We start from the raw sequence: 20,569 nt of genomic DNA on the forward strand, positions 1-20,569 counted from the left end.
ACTTTCTTCATCCCGCTTCTAACCCCTGTTCAGCTCCCCTGTAAAAGCAGTTTGGTGCCGCCAGCTGTTCACTGGGATGGGGTGGGAAGGGAGTGGGTGAGACATGCGGGGAGAAAAAAAGAATTACAGCAGCCATCATCCCAACCATGAAGTCATGCATGCCCCGCCTTCAGCTAACGGCCTCAGCCGCAGAGCTGCTGCTGTGGTGGGAGGGGAGGAGGGACTGGAGTGTGATCTTCGAGTAAAGTTCCCTCTTCCACTTCCTCCCTCCCTGCAACCTGCCGCTCACTGCAGCACAAGGGCTGATTCTCAAATTTGCCCGTCTCTCCCGCTGTTTGCCTTGGCCTGACTTTCCTTTGCCCCTGGCGCTGTCCTCCACCACGGGTCCAGAGACATGCAAGCCATCAAGTGTGTCGTGGTGGGAGACGGGTAGGTACCTCGCTGGTTTGCTGTGGATGCAAGGAGGGAGGGGCGGTGACAAGGGGCAAGAAAGAAGGTGGCTGCTTGGTGAAACTTTCCCAGCTTTGCTTCTGACGTCCTGCAGACAGCGTTCCCTCTCTCGCTTGCTCTTCCCTCCCCGGGGCAAGCGACCTTCTTCTGGGGAGGGTGTGGAAGAGGGCATTTTGAAGGGCATCTGCAAAAGGGGAATGGAAAGTGGAGCAGGTCTGTCCCACGCACAGGAGGTGGTGGTGTTGCTGCCAGATTCAACCTGTAGGCAGGAGTCAGATTTAAAACCCGAGAGGTGCAAGTGCTCTCCTGCAGATGAATGGCTCCTTGAAAGCCATCTGCTCACTGGGACTGACTGGGAGCGGGCACGGCACTATGGTCCTGATGACATGTCCACCAATATCTCCATGTTCAGCTTTTCTCGGCATGTTATCTCTGTATCGGGGCGTGGGGGAGACTGTTTGGCAAGGGGTTTCTGTGGGCACAAGGAGAAGGAGCTCTTTCCACTGAGATAGGCACAAGTATATGCCACTTTGGGGGTGCGAGGTAACACAACCTTGCGTTCACAGCATGATGGCGTCACTGCCCACGTCCTGTGATCCCTGGAAGTGGCCCCATCTAAGCCATCAATAAGTGAAGCAGTCAGTACTGCTGGGGGTGGAAGGGATGGGGTGGACAGGGCCTCTTCTTGCCCTGTGGGATGAATAGATGCAGGGGAGGGAGGGGAGGACAGTCCACATTTGGCATGGAGTAGGTTAATTCATTTCCCAGTTAGGAGCTGGCCAGACTGTTATCTGGGGCAGCTATCAGGTAGCAGATGAAAAGACATTTGCAGCAGCCCTGCTCCCCACAGTCACTTCCTCCTTCAAACCTCGCCCGGGGAAGAAGATGTCTGCAAACATAACAGTACATACAGAATATGTTAGACATATTCTCAGGGGCTGGGGCAAGGGGACAAGGAGACGGGACAAGGAAGGGTAGAACCCCAAATAAACACTGTTACCTCTAAGAAAAGTCCCCTGGAGGCTGCAAGCTAGAGCTGGATGAACAAATCCACTGGGCATTTATCTGTTGCCCTGTTAACCCCCCCCAGTTTCCCCCTCACACATTGCACCAACTCTGTAGCCATCCCTCAAGGCAGCATTTGCCTCATATCGTGGCTAAGCCCACAACACATCCTGCTCTCAACCCCTCTGACCCCAACTCCTCTTAAATGTCTTCTGTCCCGTCATTTTGTTTCTCTGTACCCTGCACCTCCCCTCTCACCATCTTGCAACACAGAAGTCCAGTCATCCCCCCATCACTTTGAGCTCTTGGTTCAGCACCCTTCACCTCCCTCCCAACCATACCTGCCGTGTCACCCTCCCTTGGTTCAACCTTACCCACCACAGGACCTTCTGCCATCACTCAGCTAAGCCCCTCATGTTGTCCCATAGCTGTTCTGGCCCCACAGCCCCCTCCATCGCACATCACTGACCTCTTAACACTCCCTGAGTTCAGTCCCAGGAACCTGCAGGTGCCACTAACCTCACCTCTTCTCTCAATAGCTTTGTTATAACCTTCACCCCTTCACTGACCCTTTGTGCTCTTCTTTGTCCAACCAAACTAATTCAGAACCGTCCCCCCTTCCATGACTAACCCACCCACAGTCCCGTAGATCTCCTGGGCCATTACCTGTAGAGCTTCAGGAAGCCTCCATGGCCCTCCCTCAATACCTCTATGATAAGAAGGCAGCAAGGGAGCTGGGGACAGAGGAGGGACTGAGAGAGGAGGATCTAAGAAAGGGAGGTGGCAGAAGGAAGAAACAAGTGTCAGAGCACACCAAAGAGCTCAGTTTCCTCCTCAGCTGCCCCACAGTGCAGTGACCGAGGCAGGTGCCTCATGACCAGGGCAAAGATGCCAGCTGTGCCTGTCAAGGGCACACAAAAAGGCAGGGCTGCAGCTCTGCAACAGGGGACTTCGCAGGTACAGCTGAGATGGTTGGAGCATTCCCAGCCTTTCTCCCAGGAAATACATCTCCCTCATCCTGTGGCTCATAGGCTGAGGAGGCAGGCTGCTCTCACCACCGCCGTTATACGCATGCTGTAACTGAAACATGGCCAGACTTTCCCAGGCCACACAGACCTGAGAAATAGCAGCCCAGAAGGAGAAGGATTCTCCTTCCTACGCCTGTCCTGGCTGCTTTATCTTCTTCCAGTTTCTCTCCACTTCTTTCCTCACCACAGGCTTCACCTTGCCCACGACACCTTCTCCTCCCCTTGACAGCCTTACTGCCCCATTTCCCACCTCCCTCACACCAATGCTCTCACCCACTCTGGACGGTGCTGCTACCCTGGCTTATTTGTGCTCCACCCTGCTGCAGCATGGGTGTGGGGGAGGCTGAGGAGAGAGGAAGCACCAGCTTCTAGCTCAGAAACACCACCAGCAGCCTCCAGCAGCCACAGAGAGAGGCACCTTGCTGGCTGCTTACAGCTCTCTCTGCAGGTGATGCTGCAGCTTACCGCAGACAGGCAAGACTAGAAGGTGTTGTGCCTACATCCACAGTCAAGAAGAGGAGCAGGAGCGGGCAGGAGTGCTTGTGTTCAGGGGCTGTAGGCGGCTGGGCAGCTTTGTCACGGCACTCCCGCACTGAATCAATACCCCTACCCTGGCTGTGAGCGTACAGCACCGTGCATGCACTGCAAAATGGGCTCTCACCTCCATCTCGGAGTGGATGCGTTTTAGCTGAGTGATCTCTGTACCAGACTGTAAAAACAAGCCTTTGTGCTCAAAGACAACAAACATTTCTGGGTGACATCCTGTCTTTCTTCCTGCCAGTTGTCTAACCTATGGTTATGTGCTGTCTGGTCCTGTGAATGTGCTTCTGCTTCCAGGGGTCTCCTGACAGGGCTAGCTCAGAGGTTTGGAAGGATTGCCCCATCCTCATCTCACCCTAGCAAGGCTGCCTGCACTACCATGACTTCCTGCTATTTCTTCTTTCTTTTCCAGAGCTGTGGGGAAAACCTGTCTCCTTATCAGCTACACCACCAATGCCTTCCCAGGAGAATACATCCCCACTGTGTGAGTAATGCATAAACAGGTCCTGGGGTGGGTGGGAGGCATGGAAAGCAGGATGCAAAGGGGTGCAGAAACCCCTTGTTGTGCAGGGTCACAATCTCCATGCCAAGAGAGGAAGGGCTGCCAAACCAGCGAAGGTGCCTCTACACTTCGGATCTGTCACCTTTCACCAGAAGCACAAGTTGCCTTATAAAACCCTGGTATAAATGGGATATTTGGGAGACACAAACCAACCCAAGGGTCTATCTGCCTGCTAAGTTTACAAGTAGTAGATGGGGTCCTGCTAGGCAAAACAACCAGGCACCAGGCTACAAAAATTGGGCCAGACCCAAGAGAAGGCAGTTGGATGGACAGGGGTCCCCACTTCCTTCCTTGTCCAAGGCACCCGCTGTCATTGGAGCAGGCACTGATAACCCTGATGGTAAGAGTGCAGAATTCAGCTCAATGCCAGAGTAGAAGCGACATGCAATCCAGCAAATGTATGTATGAGGCTGGAACAGACCTGCAGACTGTTGGAATAAGGAGCAAGCTTAGGGTTGCTTTAGTTTGAGTGGTCAGATGCATTTGTCTCCCCACAGCGCATGGAGATATGTTTGGGGATGCACACCACACATACTCATACCACACCACCGGGATGCAGAGTATGACTACATGCTCCCTGGGGTGGGAAAAGGAGCTAGGCACAGTGTGTCAGACTGACAGCTCAGGTTCAGATTCCTTGGGAAGGACAGGTGCAGGAAAACCTCAGAGCCTCACTTTTTTCTCCAGACCAATTTGCAACGGACATTGCAAAAAATGGCTGTGGCAGCAAGAACCCGTCTTTTCTCAGAAGCTGGTTTGTGGAAGGGCACTATCCCTTCCTAGCACATAGCCATGAAGTGGCTATGCATTTTGTGTGTCACACCATTTCTCCTCCTGTCTGAGGCTTGTGTCTGGAGACATGAAAGGGAGGCCATTTTGTGCTCCTGGACTACATGGCTTATCTTACAATGGTGGCATATGCCGTGAGCACATTCACAAGGTCTTTGTGTTGGTTCCTTCCTATCACTGGTTTCCCTCACGTTAGCCTGAAAAAAAAAAAAAAACAAAAGGAACAGGAAATAACATCTTCTAGGACAAGGGGAGGAACATCTCTATTGATTTAATATCTTTTTTTTCCATTAAGTCTTTGTGCCCAAGCATGCAATCCTGACAGCTGTTCTCAAATATATCATGCTGGGTTGTCAAAGAGTAAGGGGACACACCTTGGCATATTGGCCTCAGTTCCAGCAGGGGTGTTGAGGAGTGCAGGGCTCTGGGGCAGCTACAGAGACACAGGTTCTTCTTCTTCACTTTTAAGAAGAAAGCTGGGGTTTAGAGCACAAAAGAAAGACAGGGGCTTGACTAGAGCAACACAGTTGTGGGAAGGATACTGGGGAAAGAAGTGGGAAACTGAATGGTTTATGGATCTGCATGCAAGGTGGCAAAGGTGGAACTGCAGCCAGGTGCCTGTCCAGGACAGCTGGATGATGGGGAGGAGGTTGATGCTGAGTGGGAAGTCCATAAGGTAGAGGTTCACAGGAAACCAGCATCACCTAGGTGAGCTGAGAGGAGGGATCACTACCCTTTGCTCCTGGGTGCACCAGTGAACCCCACCTACACTACTGGAAGGGCTCCCTCTTCTCCTCTTTGAGCCATGGCCTATGTCTCTGAATTTCAGGTTCGATAACTATTCCGCCAACGTGATGGTTGACAGCAAGCCTGTAAATCTGGGGCTATGGGATACTGCTGGACAAGAGGATTATGACAGGCTGAGGCCACTCTCTTACCCGCAGACGGTGGGTCACACTCCATGCCCCTCCTCCCTTGTTCCTCCCTCAGGTATGCCTCCATCCCTCGCTGCAAAAATCAACATTTGCCATAAAACAGTGACAGGACTGTTCCTGTCTCTCTCTGCCCGTTTCTGAGTATACTTCTGTTGATATACAAGTGCCTTGAAACCCTAAAGGTAAAAGACATCTAAGGGTATTTTGGAGCCTTTAGTGGAACCTCATTAGTGGTATAACTTAGCAAGAAAACTGAGATCTTCAAAGATACTTATGAGCCCAGCTGAAGATACTTATGAGCCCAGCTGACACTGATTTCAGTGTGAGGCAGATGCCTTACACAGCCCTGGCAGAAACCCCTCCTTTTGCAAAGTTAAAGTGGCTCAGGGAATTTAGGAGCTGAGGCAGGAGCTTCTCACAGTTCTGTGAACCTCACTATTCTGGCTTCTGCCTTTTAAAAGAGATCTGATATGTGGACACATGTATTTGATCTGCTGATGCCTCAACTAAGCCCAAGCCTCTAGCAGAACAAATTGATGCCTCATATACTGTGTTCACCAGTTTTTCACCACACTGACAGAGTGACTTCAGGGTTTAAAGATCACCTTCCCAGGTGGATGATGTTCCAAGCAGTCTCTTGGCAAGCTCAGAAAGACCCTGCTGCCTCAGGTGTTGGTCTGAAGGTTGCCATTGCCACCAAAAGGGCTAGGAATTGAGGGCACTATTTGTTTCAGCTAGGTTCAGCTAAAGTCGGACACCTGGTATAAGCTGTTTGCCTAGGCTCCTTCTGCAGTCAGTGCAAACAGGCGTATTTCTCAACAACATGCTTGCACCCACCCTGGGACACATCTCAAGGACAGGTGGGGGAACTGTTCTCCAAGGTTTTTGCCTCTGATGGTTGTAGAAATATGGAAATGAATAGGCTGGGCCTGACACCCTTGTTTTAGCTAGGTGAAGTTGGATGAAATAAATATAACCCTGAAGAGCCGGTTTGGTTTGGTTTTTAATGGAAGTCTGAATTCTGCCATGCCCAGGAGAAGCGCTTACGTGGATGACCGAAACTCTGCCTCATTTGTGTCCTGCGTGTGCACTTTTTGGGCTGTGCCTAGCTCTGTCTCAACAGCAGGCAAAATTTTTCTGGCCTGAAAGCTCTCTGGTGTTCTGTGAGAAATGAGCAGGACGCTATCAGGCTGTTTCCCATGAGGATGAGTGTGCCTACCGCAAAAACCCCATCCTCATAGTTAAACATTTGGCTTTTCTGATAATGGTGGCTATGGTTACCATGAGTCAGGGGACCAAATATCCTTCTCTCCCCTAGAGGCAATTAGCATCAGTTAGGACTGTGTTACATTGTGGGAGACAGCTTTCCCTAGCATGACCCTCTGCTGCAGAGGGAGGATGCTGCCCACCCAGCTCTTCTCTCCCCTCCCTGCCTCCTGTCATGCAGTCCCATGCTCTCATCCTAACTCTGCACCATGGTTGTATGCCTACAGGACGTCTTCCTGATCTGCTTCTCCCTTGTCAGCCCGGCATCTTATGAAAATGTCCGTGCTAAGGTGAGACACAGTATCCTGGTCCATCAGGGGTTGAGGAGGGTGAGATGGGTGGTGGTCTTGCAAATAGAGTGACTGTGGGTGGAGACTGCTAATAGGACATTTAGATTCAGAAAGGTAATATCTTTTCTGTGTCAGTCAGAAGGAATTAAAATATCAGCCTCCTTCAGATGTCTTTTGTGGGTCATTTCAAAGAAGGCAGCCAACCCTATTAAAGGGCTAGTATTCATCTTGCTGGGCTATTGAGCTGTGAGACCACAGGCTTATATTCTGATGGCATCTTTCAGCCAAGACTGTCGCAGCACAGGCACACAGGAGCGGTCCATAGGGTATGAGAAGCAGGTACCCACAGCCTTTGGATGGGAAGTGAGGGAAGAAGGGAGAGATTGGTGGAGAGGAGAACAACATAGTATTTCCTTCCTACCAGTTTCAGGTTCCTCCCTGGGTTTCAGGGAGCCATGAAGGGTGGAGAGCAGCTTGTGCTTTTGCTTAACAGAATTTGAGCTCCATGTCAGGGATTTTGCCTGAGGATTCAGCAACAAGGGCTGGCTTGTGCCAGGCTGTAGTGCCCGATACTGGATGGAAGGGCTGTGAGGAAGGACAGGGTGTTAGCTATCTTGCTGACATTTTTTCAGGGGTGCCTCTTTGTTTCCCTTGTGCATGCCCATTTGTGTGACTTCTCACATCTTTGCCATTTTGCTGCCTTGCTAGTGGTTCCCCGAGGTGCGGCACCACTGCCCTAGCACTCCCATCATCCTTGTGGGCACAAAGCTGGATCTTCGTGATGACAAGGACACCATTGAGAAGCTGAAGGAGAAGAAGCTATCCCCCATTACATATCCTCAGGGCCTTGCTCTGGCCAAGGAAATTGGTATGTGCTTGGGGCAACATCTTGGACATCTTGGAAAGGAGAGAGGCAGAAGATAAGGGCTTCCCCTCAACCTAATGAGGCTTTCATAGAGGTATCTCACAGTGGTATCTCCGAGGGACACAGGGAGACACATCAAGGGTCATGGGACAAAATGCACTTCAGGAGACTCAGGAAGGACATCTGCTCCTTGAGGAAGCCTCAACCCCTCAACCCTCTGTTTTCTGCCTCTCTCTGGCCACCATCCTACACACACACACAAATATACAGTTGCACATTCCCCTCCCCTTTTACTCTGCTATTTCTATCTGGGCCAATATTGTTCTGTGAAAGCCGCAGCTGCTGTGTGGGCAGAGGCCTCTCCTCCACATCCGGAAAGAGGCGGAAGAGTGAGTTTTCTAACATCTCTCAGGAAGAGTTGCAACTGCAGCTTCCTGTCCCTGCCTCTGACTACCAGGGCTTATACATGCAACCCCGGGTATGTGTGTCTCACCCCACCATTCATCTCAGGGGCATCAGCTCCCTCCCGTATTTTGGTACATGCACAAATGCCTGTTCCAGGTAACCTCTCTTCTCAAATGCAGCGCGCAGAGGCAGCAGAGAGGGTGGGAAACACAGCTTGAGGGAGAAGTTTTCAACCGGGAGTTTGGAGGAAAGGGTGTCCGGCCAGGATAACATAGCCAGCCTCATGCGATGGCTCTGCTCTGGCTACAAGGGTGGAAAGTAGGCAAACCCTGGTCTTGTACAGCTGGCAAGCTTTGCCCTGAAGTCAAGACTGCCTGAGTGAGTGAAGTGTGTCCTGGCAATGCTTAACAGCTTTGATCACCTGAGCTGTGTTTATTCAGTTCAGGCAAGAGCCAGGTGCCTTGCTTTCCAGCACAAGGTCTCTGAGAATTTGGGGGTACAGAGTCCCAAAAGGGAGGTGCCTTGTGATTTGAGATGCTACCAGAGGTGCTTGAGGCCAGGCAGTCTGAATGATGCTTGAAGCCTGAGGAGACTTGAGACCTCATCTCAAGATGAGACTCGGGGTGTTTAGGTGGTATGCATGTGCCACAGGACCCTGTAAAATGGGCACTGAGGGAGGAGGGTGTTGTGGCTGTGAAGTGATGTGAGCCAGAAACGGGTTGGTGATACAGGCACATGCATCTCTTTCTGCTTGACACGATCTGCGGTATTCCTCCTGCGTGTTTCTCTTCTGAGCACCCTTGGCAGCAGAATCCTGGGTACCCCCACTGCCTACCCCAGTTCCCTTCCTCCCCATTACAGCACCTGCTTTCCTCCTGACAGACTCCGTGAAATACCTCGAATGCTCGGCTTTGACGCAGCGTGGCCTCAAGACAGTGTTTGATGAGGCCATTCGAGCAGTCCTCTGTCCGCAGCCCACCCGGACAAAGAAACGTGTATGCAGCCTCCTCTAAATGAGTAAGTCTGAAAGGGATCCCTGGGAGTGACACCAGTGGCACTTTTCTGTTCCTGAGCCCAGACGGTCAGGGCCACTGGGTTCCTATGACCTGCTGTGCCTGGTGGGATGGTTCACCCTCAAAGAGAGAGAGGGAGACAGCAGTCCTGCTTGGGGAAGGGACAGGACATGGTATGACGGAGCACATGGACCTCTGAACCACTTCCCCCTCCTTGCTGCTTGTCCATGGGCACATTTGCCCCCATCTCCTGGTGCAGGGCAGCCCAAGATTTTCCGCCTCTGCCCTCACAAAGAAGAACTGTCTGTCACCTTCTGCCACAGAGGGAACTGCGTCCCGGCTGATCTGGGGATGACCCCCTGTAAGACCTGTGAAGCTGCAGCCTTTGCCTATAGAAAAACTTTAAAAAAGCTGTTCCTTATTCATGGCAGTTGCCCAATGGCCCTTCCTCTTACCAGGCCCTGCTCACCTCACGGGGGTTTTTGTGTTGCTGTTCATTGGCAGGCAGCAGCTTCTCCCCCAGGACTCCTTTACTCCGCGTATTGTCCCCACTTGCCCTTCCCCTTCAACTCAAGGCAGCAGAGGGAGGAGAGAGCTTCAGGACAAGAGGCAAAGCTGGCCAGAGCCTGAGAGAGAAGAGTGAGAGCTTTCTAGCTGGGACCCTGCCCCTTCATTCTCCCACCACCACCAGGGCAGAGGGAGGGAGAGCAGGAAAATAGCTGAGCTGGTTTTACAAGGTCTGTTGTGTTTTTGACTACAGATCCCGGTCCCGTCCTGATGCCAGGCTCTGCCCAGGAGACCGATGGCTCCAGCATCCCGGAGCTCAGTACCTTGTGGTGGTCACTGCGCTTTTTACTTCTGCTGGCTTGAAAGACTGTTGTGGGTTTGTAGCACTGGTTCGTCTGTTTGCACAACTTCCCCACACTGGCCCCACCCCAGCTGCCTCTTTCTTCCCTTCCTCACCAACCCCCGAGGTTACAACGTAGTGAATAAGACCCGATAAACAGACTGTACATTCTTGCCATGTACGACCCAATAAACAGACTGTACATTCTTGCCATGTCCGTAATGTGTTGCATCTCGGGAGGACGCAGCCCTGAAGCAGTGAGCAATGGGACAGCTGGGGTGGAGGCACCTGCCAGCTGTGTTCCTCCTTTGGCAGTGACAACCCAGGCAGCACCACGCTGAGCTTGGTACTGGGGAGCCCCAGCCACTATAGGATGAAGAGACGAGGCCTGATTCATGCACTGAGTTGCTAAATTCTCATCTGAGCCCCCTGCATTCCTCGGTAAAGTGCAAGTGCCAGCCAAAGGCAGCGGGGTGATTATACCTTGGCTTTTGCCCTTCCTCTTCTCAGCCTCCATGTGTTCAAAGGAAAAGTTGTCTCCCCTCTGAGACACACAGAGGATGAGATGCAGGCTTTGGGAGGGGACACCCGGGCCCAGACTCCTCGCCATAGGGACTGCCCCTGCAGGTTGCTGGGGACACCGTTTCACCAAAACATTTCTGCATTAATGCTCCTAAGCTTACGTCACAGGCAGTCATATCGGTACCGGCACTCACTCATGCTGCCAGGCACAGGCAGAGCAAGAACAGGAAGGGGGAGAGCAGGGAAAAAAAAAAAAAGAGCAAGGAATGAGTCACCAGTCCAGACAAATTGCCTCCAAGTCACTAAAATTAAGCTGAAGAGAGTGGTCCCAGAGGTACTGTGGATCTGGCAGCTGTGAGCACCTGCCTTCCTGATGCATTGCAGGGACTTGAGAGTAAGAATTGTTACAGGGTGGCTGCTACTGCCACTGCGTGTGGGTGGGAGGAGGGCTCAGGGTGCAATGATTAGCACTGCAAAATCCTGCAGTTCTAGGAAGGCACAGAGAAACTGTGGAGTTGAGCCAGCTTACCACTCCCCAATGCAGCACCACTTCTGAGTTTCAAAGGCTGCTTCCTGCACTGAGGAGGTGCATGGGTAGTGTCAGCACAACCTGCCACACTGAGGCCCCTGAGGTACCCTGCTGCCAAAGAAATGTCTGCAAATTCAATTCATGATCAGATCTGAGTAAGGCAATTAATTCAGTGATGTGACACATTATGCACTGATAAGGTCCAGAGCAACCCTGGAGGACATCCTGTGGCAGCGAGTTCCACAAATGTCTGCATTGCACATGGGCTGCCGGATGAATTGCCCAAGCCCCATCCAAAGGTAATGTACATTGTGTCAACGTAAGTTCAGAAGAGGAGAAATGAAGTCTGGTGTGGGAATATACCTGTGGAAGGGCAAGGGACACAAAGCCCTTGAGAGTGGGATCTAGCCTCCCTTAAACATCCTAAACATTACTCAAAGCAATGAATTCCCAGTGGGTTATTACTTCCTCTCCAGTTTTCAAGCCTTGGCTTTTAACTTCTCGGTCTGCCCTGTCCCCTATCACGTACAGCAATGCAGAGAGGAGAGGCTCACCATGTGCATGAAACAAAATTCATGTATCTGCCTACCTGTGGAGGTGCACAGGCTGAGCTCTCCTTCCAACACAATTCAAGCAGTTTGCACAGCCCCGTTGGAGCTGAGGCAGAGAATGGGGAAAGACTCTGAGTATTGAGGAAGCGAGCTGGAGACCTGGAGGTTGCGATTCTATGACTGTGCTTACGCTAACGAGTCCTGCAAGGGGTAGCTGGCCTGGGTAGAGCTCTGCTGTTGCATGGCTCTCTTTCTTCTAAGACACCAGCACGGCGGCTCCCTGCATGGTGCTGCAGATACCTGCCCTGCCATGACAAAGATAGCCACTGGGTGCTGCCCATGCCATTCCTTCCCCAGTGAGGCCTCATCTCTCCTGTGTGTCTCCAGACAGCACTGTGGCCAAGACCTAGGCTAAGGCGTCCTGACAGCTTTGAAGCCCTGTACTGTCTTCATCTGTTCACCTTTGAGCAGCACTGGCTGGACATAAAATTGCTCAAGCAGGTTTGGAAGGCCAGGTTTTAGACCCTGAATAGCCAGGGTTGCAGGTTCTGCTCACAGAGATACTCCCTACTTCTGTTAAGGCTGGAATTGGCCCTAGGAGCTCAAATGCTCATAACAGCAGTGCCAAATGTCAGGAACTGGGTGACTGCACAGCACAAGGAGTCACTGATGTTGGCTGTAGGGCAGGGAAGGGGGTGAGGACTACAGGGAAGAACTTTGTGCATGGAATGGGATAGGAAAATTCTAATTTCTTTCCTGGGAAAAATGCTCACACAAAAGACCTTAATTTCTTGCCCTGCCCCATTTCTTCTGCGTCCACTCCTTGCAGCAGAGATTAAATCTAGTAGGAGAGTTTGGGGCTGTTGAACTGGAGTTTTTCCCAAAGAAGGTGCAAAAGACATGAGATTGTGCGTGCAGCCAGGGGAGGGAGAGAGTTGAGACAGACGGCCCCCCTATTTGCCCATATGCCCTCAGCTCCATCCACCTGGAGGTGCTCGTAGAGCAGAACAGAAGGGAGAAGGGATTGCGTGCTCAGCATCCACCCCGGTTTCTGAGCATCTCGCCAGCCAGAAGGCTTTGCCCTGTCCCTGCAGCTCTGAGCAGCACCGGTCTCACCCGCAAGATCCTCGGAACAGGGAGCCCCTCTCCTGTGTGCCCGTGGGCATTCACAGGGCGCTTTGCACTGCCACGACTCCCCCCACCTAGGGGAGCCGAGCCCAGTCCCCCCCTCCTGCCACGCCACTCTCCCACCACACAGCTGCTCTCTGCATCCCTCTCTTCTTTCTCTCCCTCTGCCCTCCACTGTCCCCAGCTCCTTCTACCGCACTCCCCAGTCCTCCATCCCCTCCCCTGCGCTCCCCCTCTCCCCTTGCCCCTCTCCTGCACCTCCCTCTCCCCCTTTTATTCTCCATCCCGGTCTCTCCCCCGGCTCCTCTCCGTTCTCCGGCACTATCGTCCATCCCCTCCTTCTCCTTCTCCTTCTCCTGCCGGTGTTTCCGTGCGTGGCGCCCATTGGCTGCCGGTATCCGTCCCCCGGTAGCCGCCGCTCCGCTCCGTCTGCCCGAGCCCGGCGGCCGAGCCCCCTCTCCCGCAGGTGGCGAGGGCAGCGTGGGGCAGAGACCCGCGGCGTGAGGCCGAGGGACGGCGCATCCCCGGACGGACGCCAGCCCGGCCGGCCGGCCCCCAGCGGGCACGGGAGTGGGGCCCAGTCCCACACCAGTCACGGAGGGGGCGATGGGCAGGTCCAGGAAGAAGGACTTGCGCCGCCGGTAGTGCCGGGTGGGACTCGCTCCCTCCTGGGACCGCTTTGCTCAACTGCTTTTCAGAAGGGGGAAAAACATGACACGGATTCTCCCGGTGAAGCAGAGGAAAATGTTCATCCCAACGACACGTAAGTACCAGGCGGCTCTGCCCGCTCTTCCCAGATGTCTCCCGCGGGCATGAGTCCATGCAGAAGTTAACTCTGCAGTCCCAGAGAAGGAAACCTGCCAAACCGTCCCCCGGCCCTCCAACTCTGCCAGCCCAGCCTGGTCCCCACCAGAGAGCTCAGCCCCAAGGTGAGGCAGGGGGGTCCTGAGCTGGAGCAGGGCCGTGGGAAACAAGGTGGACAGGAGGCAAGAGGGGCTGCAGGTTATTGGACTCTGTGGTCCCTTGCAGCTTCTATTCCTGTTTTGTAACCAGGTCTAGGCTCAGCTTTTAGCATCCACCTCCTCCTCTCATTCAGTGCAGAATTTTTTTTTTTTTTTTTTTTCCTAAAGAAAGCAGTAGCACCAATTTACCATCTCTTCCTTCCTCTCTGCCTTCCTCCTGCTCTCCAGATCTATGGACCAGGTATATTCTGGCAGCACCTGTTAGGGGATCCCAAGCCTCTTGCAACAGGTGCTATCCACATCAGGGACAGACCCCAAGCAGATGCCAACACCCTATCAATCTGAGGCCAAGGTTCCTCATCAATTCCTACCTATGCGGGTGCTGCCAAAGCAGCCAGCAGAGTGGATCCAACCCAGACAAGGCACTGGTGTCCAGTGGTTGTTCTGTCAAACTAGCCAGAATGTGTGATATGGCGTTTGAGCTGGTGGTACTTGACAAAGTTAGAATGGCACAGATAGACCATGCCTGCTTTAAAGACAAAATTTCTCCACTGCAGCTGTCTGAGCAGGTGAATGAGTTTATAGTGAATCAGTGCTTTGTGTCGCATGCCTTAGCATTTTTTATAGGGCTTTTGGAGCCCTGAAGCTGGGTTTACTGTATTGCTAAACCACAGCCTGAGCAATCAGCTTTGAGGTCTGGACCCCAGACACTTTCCCAAATGCTCTTCAGCCCCAGCATGAGTGTCCCCATCCATATTTGATATTTGTAGGACTCTGTCTCCAAATGCTTTTTTTGGAAATTCCTTTGCATGCAGGAGGAACATCCAAAGGGATTCGTAACTATGTCCACACCTTTTAGAGGATCATCTTTTTGTGAACATACTGTTCTGGTCTCTGCCATGCTTTGCAGGGATCTTTGTCCCCAGAGCAGCCACTGCCCTCCCCTTTTCTCCAACAAGTGACTTACGTCACTGGAACAGCACTGGAAAAAAATATCAGAGGAAAGATCCTCGAGCTTAGAAATAGAGTTTCAAATCACTTCCTACTCTGCCCATTCACTGCAGCCACTCATGATGTGTGGGACAACCCGGTACTGCAGAACCCCAAGAGACGGGCTTCTCTCAGGACAGTGTGTCACAGCCCAAGGTACCTGCAAATAAAGAAAGTCTAAACAATTCCAGTCCTTCATTTAAGTGTAGCAGGAAACATTTATGCAATAGACTGTAGCAATGGCCTTAAGACATAGTTGCCCAATTGTGTTTTTATGGGGCCTATCAGATGAGGTTCTTTCAGCATAAGATTTGATACATCTGTGGAGTCTGTTGGGTTTGCCTATCTGATATCCAAGGAATCCATCTAAAGCTCAGGTCTCCCCTAAGGTTTCCAGAAGTTGGAATGACATCTACAAAAAAGAATAAGAGCTATAATATTAAGACATTTGTGAAGAAAATTGTGTTGCTACAGAGAATCCCATCCAGGAGAAAAGTCTCTGGAGTGTTTCTGGCCTCCTAAAGTAGTTAATACTGGGAGTCCTTTCCTTTGAGATCCCCAGTTTTCATTTCAATAACAAAGGAGCTTCAGAGCCCTAAGAGATTTGTTGGCATGGGTAAGGGTAAGCCTCAGGGTCCCTGTTCTCTTCCAGCAAGTCATCCTCACTTCCAAGGAGCTTGTTCGTAAAGAGGATGACCTTGCCAGTCCACACCTCCAGAAAAGTTTGCCAGAGCCGGAGTGATCCTGAAAGCATCACAAATCTCCCCTGCATAAGCTTTGCCAGGATGTCTCTGGTCTGGAGTATGTGCTGGGCTCTGTATCTCACATATCTGGAGCCCTGACAAAAGACAAAAAGCACGTCCTTCCCTTATCTGTCTCTTCTCTCCCTGCAGCTTCTCACCCAGTGTCAGCAGAGAGCTGGTGGCGAGTGGAGAGCTTGTTTGTTCAGGGCTCTCTCTGAGTGAGCTGAGTGCTGTTTCCATGCCGAACCCTGATGTGACGGGCAATTGGGCACCTCAGATTAGGAAGGCTGGGACACTGCTTTGGTGTTGCAAACAGCTGGGGCAGGCAGAGCCTCTTCCATTAGCAGTGTGTTGCAGGGTGCTGAAGGAGAGAGAGAGAAAACAAGAGAGAAAGAGGCAAAAGAGATCTGGACTGATCCCTCTTGGTGTACCCAAAATAATCTGGCTCTTCCTTTACTCTCAAACTGGCATAACACAAACCAGCTACCCTCCAGCTCAGGTGCTGAGCTTAGCCTCTTGCCTTGGGTTGAGAGTGGAGGTGCTTTCGTTTCTGCTGGTGGGGCTAAGAACCCCACGATAACCTGTCCAGTCCAAAAAGACGTTCAGCAAGCAGGAGGATACTGAGTGAACGGGGGAGCCAGAGCTGGTGTGGCACTTTGTCACTGGATGGTCTTCCCTCTTTTCTTCATAAGGCACCTGCCACTCATAAATGAGAATCAGGCCCCTGGTGACTATGTCCTCAGTAGTGGTGCCATTAGCAGAAAATGAGAAATTTCCCTGTCCCTATCCTAGTCTGTGGTTCTTTCCCGAGAGGATCTTTCCCTAGGGGAGAGGATCCATTGGCCCACATTAAGCGATGTCCCTGTTTGTTCCTCCATGCCCACTGTGCCTCCCAGGACTAGATGGGGTCGATATTGTCCTACATCTTCTAGCGGCTGCCAGCACCCACAAACTCACCTCAACTTCCCATGCCTGTCCATACCTACACACAGTTAATGTGGTGATTTTATCTGCGATTTGTTCAGCTGTCATGTCCCCAGCATCAATGGCTTTTTTCTCCTCCTCTCACCTCCAGATTGCTAACTGATCCTGCAAGGACACTGCCCCCTGCCCTCTTCCCTGCCTCTGCTATGGACACTTCTGCTTTCAGCCTCCCCACGCCAGCAGTGTCAGAGGAGGGGAATGCCTCTGGCAGCTGGGCAGGCTTCACCACCCCCAACGGCTCCACCACGGCGAGCCCTGGTGTGGTTGTCAGCGGTGTCCTCATCCCCCTGGTCTATCTCATTGTCTGCGTGGTGGGGCTGGCTGGGAATTCTCTGGTAATTTACGTGGTCCTGCGGCACTCTGTGAGCGAGTCGGTGACCAACGTCTACATCTTGAACCTGGCCCTAGCTGATGAGCTCTTCATGCTGGGCCTGCCGTTCCTGGCTGCACAAAATGCCCTGTCCTACTGGCCATTTGGATCTTTCATGTGCCGCTTGGTAATGGCTGTGGATGCCATCAACCAGTTCACCAGCATCTTCTGCCTGACCGTGATGAGTGTTGATCGCTACCTGGCCGTGGTCCACCCAGGGAAGTCCTCCAAATGGCGGACAGCACGGGTGGCCAAGGCTGTGAGTGCAACTGTGTGGGTGCTGTCTTCTGTAGTGGTGCTGCCCGTGGTCGTCTTCTCAGACGTCCCTTTAGGGATGAGCACATGCCACATCCAGTGGCCAGAGCCTGCCTCGGTGTGGAGAGCTGGCTTCATTGTCTACACTGCCACCCTGGGCTTCTTTGGGCCACTGCTGGTGATTTGTCTCTGCTATCTTCTTATTGTTGTGAAGGTTCGTTCCTCTGGCAGGCGGGTGAGGGCTCTGTCCTCCAAGCACAAGCTTTCAGAGCGCAGAGTGACCCGCATGGTGGTGGCTGTTGTGGCTGTCTTCGTCCTTTGCTGGCTCCCCTTCTATGTCCTCAACATAATCAATGTCGTCTGCCCACTGCCAGAGGAGCCATCACTCTTTGGTGTCTACTTCCTCGTGGTGGTGCTGCCATATGCCAACAGCTGTGCCAATCCTATCATCTATGGCTTCCTCTCCTACCGCTTCAAGCAGGGCTTCCGGAGGGCCATCCTCAGGCCGTCCCGCCGAGTCCAGAGCCAGGAGGTGCCAGCATGCCCCCCAGAGAAGACTGATGATGAAGAGGAAGAGGGCGAGATCAGCAAGATCACCCAGAATGGTAATGACAGGCAGGAGCACCCTCTAAGCAGTGGGGAAGGAGAAAGCAATGAGCAAAAACCACTCCCTGAGGAGCCTGTGGGATGTGAAAAGAGCAACAAGTTGCATGTCAGTTATTTATGATGAAAGGGATGGTGCAGGGGAAAGAGACATTGGGACATGGGATCCCCTTCACCCTCTGTGCTTTTCCACCTCAAAGGCAATGGGACATGTTGATGCAAGGGAATATTAAAGTCCAAGACTCTGCTTAAAGATGAAGAGGGCTCCATGAGCTTGTGGAAAAACCAAGGCATTGTTCTTGGCTTTGGAAGGGACACTGGAGGTTTGTGGAGTACCAGGTAAAGGCAGGACTGCATCCGGGGAGAGCTGAAGAGGTGATGGGCACTGACAGTATGGAGAGAGCAAGGTCAGCCCTAGATTGCATGATCCATCCTTAGATGACCCAGCTGTGAAGGGCATCAGCTGCCATCTGACTGTGGCACCTCAAGGGAGTCCTCAAATGACATATACAACAAATAGGCATCCCAGTGCCTTGATTATCTTCCTTATAAACATGAGAAGCAGTTTACCCTAAAAGAAAAACAGGAAGGAAAAATGTCTGCAGCGAAGACATACCAGTTGCATGAATGGCTGTCCCTTCTCTAGCTCTCCAATAAGTTTTGGGGACAACTTTCCTACCCATGCTGGTCATGGCTGGAGACCACTCTGACTGTTCAAAGCCTCCTCTTTCTTTCCAGGGCTCTCATGGACTCTGGGCAGGCTGATGAGACTTACCTGGGAGAGCAAATGGGACATTTCTTTCCTGCACCTCGCATTCTTTAGGGTTTTCCTGGTGCCTCTGCACCCTGGTGGAAGGTGTAACAAGGGTAGAGAAGAAGACAGCGAGGCATGGGTTGGAGGCAGGGTTTCTTACAAGCTGAAATGCCCTTTCCCTTTTCCTCTCCCTAAGCCTTATTGTAAATAAACAAAAAGCCTTTGGACTTAAAAACTCAACTGGGCAGAACCATTCTGTGTGTTTAGGGGAGGGGGGTGCTGTAGATTTGGCTCTCCTGAGAATACACAATGTCTTTGAGATGAGTTGATCTCTGTATGGCGTAATGTTTGGCTGGTACAGGAGATCAAGGCATGTATCAGTACAGGATGGGGGCAGGGAGCAGAGGGGCGTCGGGGGATCTCCAGTGTGTGAGACCTATGGTTGCAGGAGTCTGGGCAACACTAGGAACTGATTCATCTTGTGGGAAATGGTAGAGTATTTGGCTCAGGGTGGAGAAGAAATGATATGTCTGCGTGTGTACAAAGGTGGTTGTATGCAAAAGTTTGATCACTCGGCTGTACGTATATGAGAATGGCTGAACAGGATCAGAGATCGAGGAGTCGGGGCTGGTGGGAGATGTGCATGGGTTGGGTACTGATGCTAACCTGTGTGTGGCTGTGGGGTGTGTATAAATGTGTACAAATGTACGTAAGGGGGTATGCATGCGTATAGGTGTATACAAACACAGATGAGGAAGTGTGTTTATGTAATTGTAGGATGTTAGTGTAGATACGGTTGTGTAGGCATGCAAGTATATGTGGAAATGTGTGTGCACATGTGAATGCTTGGATAAGAGTGTGAGAGTATGTGTGTTGCTGTGAGTGTTGGATGAGTGCTTGCTCCTGTGCATTGGTTGTTGGAGGGAAGTTGTGGGTGGGCCCGTCTGAGTGTGCAGGCTAGAGGAGCAGCAGTGTACGAGGGTGGGTGGGATGAAGGTTTCTCTCTCCACTTCGGCTTCATTCCTGCAGGCTCTGCTAAATGTCTGTCCCCACACCTTGAACTTCTACATGAATGCTGTTGCTAAGCTACAGCCACTAACAAGACTGTCATACCAGAGCCCTTGGTTATATCTGGGCACTTTTCTCCACAAATAATTTTGAGAAATGGGAAGGAGGGACCCACGAGGAGGAGACATGCCTCCCTGAGGTCAGGAGATGTTGGAGGAGGCAGTCCGTGGAGGGTCAGTGACAAGAGCTGGCTGGGTGATGGAAAGATGTCTCACAGGTCACTTGAGAGAAGGCATGAGGTATGAAGGGATGGCATGGGGTCAGGTGTGCTGGGACAGAAGACAAAAGCCCTGGACTGGGAAGCAGAACAAGCTGCATCAGCTGAGGGTGATGGGAACAGAACCACTTTATGAGGAAGCAAGAAACAAGGTCACCCAAAGGCAACATGAGAAGAAGTGAAGGCCTGGCAGGCATCAGGAGAACTGCAGTGCAGGGCACCCGACTTCAGGAAAGGACTGTCGCAGGGCGTCAGGTGAGGAGACATGTCTTAGCCAGGCCAGACAGCAGAGGAAGGGTGGGAAGGGACTGCAGACACGACCAAGCAAAAGACATTCAGCTGTGCTCTCAGCCACTGGTACAGCAGCCACCTCGCTGATAGAGAAAGATTGTCTGTATGAATCATCCATCCTTTTGTTTCCTCTTTGAGCCTGGGACGCTGGTGCCAAGCTGTCCATGCCTGTAGGTCAGCCTCGGAAGCTGAGCTAGCAGTGATACCACCCGGCTATTGCTTAGCTCCTCTTACAAAGTGCGCTTGCTCCCCTGAGCGTGGGCAGTCAGACACGCAGGAGTGCAGGCTCAACTCAAGGGAAAAAGAAAGTGCTTGGTAGCCAGTTTCTATCCTCTGCTACCTCCTCACATCTCCTCCTCCTTCCATCCATGCATCAGCTGCCCACACTGTGGGCCCCAGTGAGAAAAGCAGCCAAACTATTCATGGGTGCGGGATACACAGTCTGTTGGACTAAAAAAGCCTCTTTTTTTTTTGCTTGGGGAGCTCCCGCAGCATCCATTGAATGAAGCACAATCAAGAAATCCTAGCAGAATGAAGATGAACTGCCAAAGCTCCTGCCTCTATATGGGGCAACAAACAGTAGGAAGATTAAAAGGTCTAGCTACCA

At 52.1% G+C, this 20,569-nt stretch overlaps 2 protein-coding genes across 2 annotated transcripts; both read left to right on the forward strand.

Moving 5' to 3' along the window:
* Positions 1-237: 237 nt before the first annotated feature.
* On the forward strand, positions 238-10,199 carry RAC2 (Rac family small GTPase 2). Its single transcript, XM_072848009.1, has 7 exons — positions 238-429; positions 3,436-3,507; positions 5,204-5,321; positions 6,803-6,865; positions 7,574-7,733; positions 9,018-9,152; positions 9,909-10,199. The coding sequence occupies exons 1-6, from the start codon at positions 395-397 to the stop codon at positions 9,146-9,148; spliced, it is 579 nt and encodes a 192-aa protein (XP_072704110.1). The 5' UTR covers positions 238-394; the 3' UTR covers positions 9,149-9,152; positions 9,909-10,199.
* A 6,351-nt stretch (positions 10,200-16,550) lies between these two features.
* Positions 16,551-17,756, forward strand: SSTR3 (somatostatin receptor 3). Its single transcript, XM_072848130.1, has one exon. It carries the CDS (start codon positions 16,551-16,553, stop codon positions 17,754-17,756), a length of 1,206 nt encoding a protein of 401 aa, XP_072704231.1.
* Positions 17,757-20,569: the final 2,813 nt, after the last annotated feature.

Source organism: Ciconia boyciana, chromosome 1 (genome assembly GCF_034638445.1).
Source record: "Ciconia boyciana chromosome 1, ASM3463844v1, whole genome shotgun sequence".
Taxonomy (NCBI): domain Eukaryota; kingdom Metazoa; phylum Chordata; class Aves; order Ciconiiformes; family Ciconiidae; genus Ciconia; species Ciconia boyciana.

Coding starts and splice junctions, on each gene's coding strand:
- RAC2 (XM_072848009.1), top strand. CDS start 395: ATGCAAGCCATCAAGTGTGTCGTGGTGGGAGACGG. Junction 430..3,435: donor TGTGTCGTGGTGGGAGACGG/GTAGGTACCTCG, acceptor TTTCTTTTCCAG/AGCTGTGGGGAAAACCTGTC. Junction 3,508..5,203: donor GGAGAATACATCCCCACTGT/GTGAGTAATGCA, acceptor TCTGAATTTCAG/GTTCGATAACTATTCCGCCA.
- SSTR3 (XM_072848130.1), top strand. CDS start 16,551: ATGGACACTTCTGCTTTCAGCCTCCCCACGCCAGCAGTGTCAGAGGAG.